Source organism: Nanorana parkeri, unplaced genomic scaffold, assembly GCF_000935625.1.
Source record: "Nanorana parkeri isolate BGI_ZX_2015 unplaced genomic scaffold, ASM93562v1 scaffold169, whole genome shotgun sequence".
Taxonomy (NCBI): Eukaryota; Metazoa; Chordata; class Amphibia; order Anura; family Dicroglossidae; genus Nanorana; species Nanorana parkeri.
In genome coordinates this window covers 66,894-72,315 of record NW_017306437.1, presented here as the reverse complement: position 1 = coordinate 72,315, position 5,422 = coordinate 66,894, and the positions used below count along the sequence as shown (strand labels likewise).

The window sequence follows — 5,422 nt, the reverse complement described above, 5'->3', positions numbered from 1 at the left end:
TCATGGGGTGTGTGTATCAGGTCAAGGGATTATTTCCATCAGATATGGATCTCTCCTGATAGTGATCCATATCTCGCTGTCATCATATTGATGTGAAAGCTATAATGAAATAAAAGAAGTGCGGTGCTGTGAGCCTGTAATCTGCAGTCTGGATGTGTATTCTACAAATATGAGTAGAGAAGGCTGTTACTTTATCCCAAAGTCTGTGAGTGGCTTAGTACCGGTAGATGTCTTGGTGGGTTTGTCAACCATCGTTATCAAACAGTGGGGTGACATCAATGAATTAGGATTTTATCCTGTCATGGTGTACACAGTGTTTTGTATCATTCCAGCCCAGCTGCCAGCACGCGTGCCGACACCATCATCATGCAACATGTTCACCTGGTACCCGAGGAGGATGAAGAGGACCTGTATTCTGGATACAATGATTACAACCTGGCATATGACACTGAGGTAGGAATCCCATGGGACACCGTATTTCACTAAAGCAGAACTCCTGGCAGAATGTTTCTTACCCCTTACAGTGAGGCCACCCCCGCTCTGCAAGGGTTAGGTGCTCATTTTTGTTTAGTTGCAAAAATACAAAAGTTATACTCTCCTGATCCTCGGAGACGGCTTGCTCTTAGTCCGGTCCCTGGAGCCTCTCTTCCCCTCCACTGCAGTAGTCTAAGGATCCTTGAATACTCACATTCTATACAATGTGTATAGGACATGAGGACGCCGAGGGACATTCCATCTGCGTAGCGGAGTAGTAGCCAGTCGGCTCCACTGTGCAGGTGAGTATAACTTTTCTTCTTTTTTTTAGCACCTAGACAGAAACAAGCACTTAACCGTTTCAGTTCGGGGGGTAGCCCCACTGCAAGGATTGAGAACATTTTTGCCTGGAGTTCTGCTTTAAAGTATAAACTACCTGCAGGAAAAAACATTAGATGGACACTTCCTTTGATAGGATGACAACGCACTTCCTTCTGCATTGAAATCACTGCAGCTTTGTCACCCTCACTGCTACTGCAACTGCTTACATGTTTTTACTGTTGAAAGCCTGAGCAGTGAATAGTCTGCCACCCGCAGCCCTTTAGATTGACAGCGCATTACTCTGTCTGCAGGAGCTTATGGAAATAATGTAAAAGTGCTGCTCAACCCTCTTCTCGCCCCCACCTACACTGTCTAGCATGCTGCAGGACAAATCCACCATCCCAGCTGCATTTACCATTAAAAAAGGTAAATTACATTTCTTTTATGACATGTAACATGACAGCTTGCTTTGAAAATGCCTGTTTGCTCAGAAAAGAAAAAAACTTCACGAGTTTGATGTACATGTATACTTGTAAATGGCCCCTGCCCGACTCCCTCCACCTTGATTTCCGGACTTTGCTACCCCTCCTGCGAGCCTGGGACTGGCATTGCGGGTGTAGGCGTGTAGCAGGGAGAGAAACCACCGAACATCCGTTCGGCAATCTCCTCCCCTCCGAATAAAAAAGCGCTGCCGCTGCCACGGCTAGAGAAACCAAGGAAGAAGCTGATCAAGCACGATTCTCGTTTCTTATCTAAATTAACAAAATTCTAACCGTAAATATGATTTTCATTCGGGAAAAATTTGTACACATTGTAATACACATCTGTTAGGCACAAAAGAAACCTGTTCAATACGTCTGGGGTTCCAATCGAGCAGCGGATGTGGATGACATTTTTAGGGCCTTTTGAACAAGGTTTGTTGACTCGGTGATGGCATCGCCGAATGTTCTGATGAACCATTTCAAATGAATGGTCCCATGACGTTTTAACAGTGTATGGACAGCTTAAAGCCCAACTCCAAGAAAGACATTTATACACTGCATTGGGTGTGTAAATTATGATAGAAGGCTGTATATTATGTGTGCAAGGCTTCTACAAAGTATGAAAATCTTTCCTTGCAGCATGCCGGCTCCATGTGTAAAGCCTGAAGAAGAGATTTAAGTCATCCTGAGAGCTAACATCAGCCTAAAAGAGAACTATGGCCTAACCTTTTCTGGTCATTGTTCTCTTCAGGGTCACAGGAGGACATATATTAATGTCCTCCAGTAACCCAAAACTAGCGCTGGCTGGTTGACTACTGGCTCTGCCTGTCTAGAAGCAGAGTCAGCTGTGCTCCCCCCTTCCACCGTCCGTTCCCCCAGTCAGCACTAGAGATACGGAGAGGGGAGAATGCCTGCAAGGAGCCGTGTCTGACAATCACCGCTCTTTGCAGGGGGAGGATTGGGAAGTCAGCGATCGGCAGTATGTGTTCACTGACTTCCTGATCAATAGAGCCGACCTGTGACAGCTTCCCTGTCACAGGTCGGCTTGAATTATGGGGAGGAGAGTATTTCACTCACCCTATAATTCTCCTTTAACATAGCCAATAAGGGGTATCACTTCAAATGTTTTGCACTTATTGATGGATAACACTGTACAAGACTCAGTGCCAAGCTCATTTTAAAATTGATCAAATCCAAACCCCACTTCCCAGCTACCCTGCCCAACCTGGTTCCTGAAAGTCAGAAAAGGTAAGGGCAATCCTAATCTACTCATCTTAGTGTTTTTGGGATGCCACAGTAGCCAATCATGTGACCAAGAATATTGGCTTTTCTGTTGAACAAAAGGACCAGACAGACTGACTTCTGAGCATCTGTTTCAGCAGAGATCACATGACCAAAAGCCTAGACATTTTGGTCATGTGACCCTCCACTGCAGAATCCTGGAACAGCAATTTCTGTAGCCATTGTGTTACAGGCCCATCATTATAATCTGCTAGGAGAGTACTGAAAAGCCATTTGGGTGCAGGTCAGAGCTACATGGATGCTTCATCTACGTCTAAATTCAGCTCTCATATATCCAGATCTCATAGGTATGAAGATTTGAATGTGAAAGAGGGTAAAATTAGGGAAATAATAACTTTGTAGAATGGCAGGTTATTCATCCACTTTTGTTGTGTCTTGCAGGATTTGGAGAACGACACGGCTTTTCAGCAAGCTTTGAAGACAAGTTATGGACGAAGACCTCCGGTAATTTATTGAGTAACACCATATTGTTGATAAAGGATATCTCCAAGTTCACTTGCCTGCTAAATAGCCAAATCTTTAACTACCTCCCGGCCAGCCGCTGTGTATACACGGCCGGCCGGGAGCTTCTTGAATGTAACTGGGCGTGTATACACATCCTGTTACATCTGCCCGCTCGGGCGGGAAATCCCCGCTATTTGAAAAGAGGCAGCGATGCCTGTTAATATACAAGCGATCCGCCGGCTATAGAGCCGGCGGATCGCTTGTATGAGGCCCCGAGACGTGCGCCCCCCCTCCTTGTTATGTGATCACATATGTGATAGCAATAAAGTTAAGTAAAAAAAAAAAAATAGTAAATAAATTTAAAGTTTCCCCCCCAATTTTTTTAAAGTTACACAACTCTATCTGTCCCCAAAAATTGGTATAAAATTAATTTCAGTACAGCGTTGTATGACGGAATAAATGTCAAAGTACTGCAGCGCAGAACACTGAAAAATGGCCCGGCCAGGAAGGTGGTCTGAACACCTGGTCTTCAAGCGGTTAAAATTGTGCTGTACACGTCTGGCAAAGTTCCAGCTACCTCATTGCCTGGCTGAGCACAACAAAGATCATGTAGACTGAGTATAACACGCAACATAGAGTTTGTCAGGTTGTAAACATTTCTTAATATTTAAAACCTAACCTAGCTTTACTCACTCAACAAACTAAATGTGTTTTTTGTTTCCGTCTTTGTCCCTGTCAGAGAGATATCCCATCCCTACCTGTGTGAAACCTTGCCACTGGGACAGGTAGTGAGAGTTAAGGAGGACATGTACTGTGAACACTGTGCTTAAAAAAAGGCAAATGGAGAGCAAAAAGACTGGTCACTGGTATTGCCAGTGGTCTCCCTGCAGCTGATCTTTTCCTTATTACTCATTTTACTATGCCTTGTGCTGTACACTGTCTCTGTGAGGAGGCAGCCATATTGGTAGAGGAGAAGGCTATGTTTCCTGCAGTCAAAGCTGCCCCCCTGATGACTGGTGATCTAGTAACCGGTAGGGTAATATTCAAGAAGCAGCAGGAGAGGTGGAGGAAGCACATATCTAAGAATGAATCAATTCATTTAGCATAAGTCCCTTGCACTGTGGGTGGTCATTTACGACCAAAACGTGTGACACAAGCGGTTTGCTAATCTCTGTGCGTGTTTTTGCTCATTTGTCCATTAACCACAATGTCTTTCAATCTGCCCGCTAAAACGGGCATCTTCATGTGTGTGCATCTAACGTACGCAAAAATGTGCTAGACGAGCAAAAACGGGCTAAACATGCTACACAAAACCGTGCGCTAATATGTGCAGAAAAACACTGATGCCTAGGTGTGAACGGAGCCTTTGACTTTGATGTCACTTTTCCTTTTGGGTGCTTGAATTTCCCTTTTGATATATTACATTGTCTCTATCTAACTACCTCAGTGTTTCTGGTATGTTACTCAAAACAGTAACGTAAGTAATGTCTAGAAAGTAGCTTGGTTCATATATATATTACTCCCTGTTGTTATGTGGGGCATGCACGCTTGCTGGCACTTTGCATAAAGTTGATCTGCTACCCCATGTCACATAATTTGCCTCATATTACAGGTTACAGCTAAAGTCCCAGGAACAGCTGCTGTCCGTTCTTTGGGAACTGGATTTGGAGTAAGTATATTGTGTAATTAAAGCTCAGTTCACCTTTGTAGGGGGTCCAGTGTGTTAGAAAAAACACTGTGCAGTATTGCAATATTGTAATATTAAAATAACAATTAAACAAAACATTTCAAATACTATCCTGCCAGAAAAAGTCAGGTTATCAGCCCATCCTGCTCAAGGTCCCTGACACTTCGACCACACAGGGCCCAATCGCACCAATTCATTTGCATTCCAGAGCGATAGCTGCTGGAACGCACAGCAATCGCTCACAAAACTTCCCCGTTCGTTCTGGGGCGGGAGGGGGAGTGGCGGTTCATTGAAGTCTTTGGCACCGCAGCCACGCCCCCCGCCCGCAGTGCGATCGGACGCGTGTCAAAACATTGCCTGTGTTCCGGTCCACTGCAAACGCAAAAAATGCTGCATGCTCTATTTTTTGCATTGGCAGTGGACCGGAACGCAGACAATGTTTTGCCACGCATCCGATCGCACTTCCAGGGGAGGGGGCGTGGCTGCGGTTCCATTGACTTCCATGCACCGCCACGCCCCCCTCCCGCGATTTTTATCCTTAACTCTTTAGAGAAAACATTTGACCATTCACATAGGTCTCTACAACTGTAGAACTCAATGTCTGTGTATAGGCTAGCTATACACGTTCAGCCCCCATAGCGCTGCACAAGAGAAATCACTATCCCCCCCCCCCCATGCCAAAAAGCCCGGAGGGGGGATTTTGACCTCCCAG

General features: G+C 45.1%; 1 protein-coding gene across 1 annotated transcript in view; it reads left to right on the top strand.

Annotated features, from left to right (window-relative positions):
• The window catches only part of IFT88 (intraflagellar transport 88), a 72,170-nt gene that overhangs the window by 1,324 nt on the left and 65,424 nt on the right, over positions 1–5,422 (top strand). Inside the window, exons 2-4 of the mRNA XM_018554687.1 lie at positions 333–453; positions 2,961–3,023; positions 4,636–4,692. Of these exons, the coding sequence (XP_018410189.1) occupies positions 367–453; positions 2,961–3,023; positions 4,636–4,692 (207 nt within the window). The 5' untranslated portion in view covers positions 333–366. The remainder of the gene's footprint in view (positions 1–332; positions 454–2,960; positions 3,024–4,635; positions 4,693–5,422) is intronic.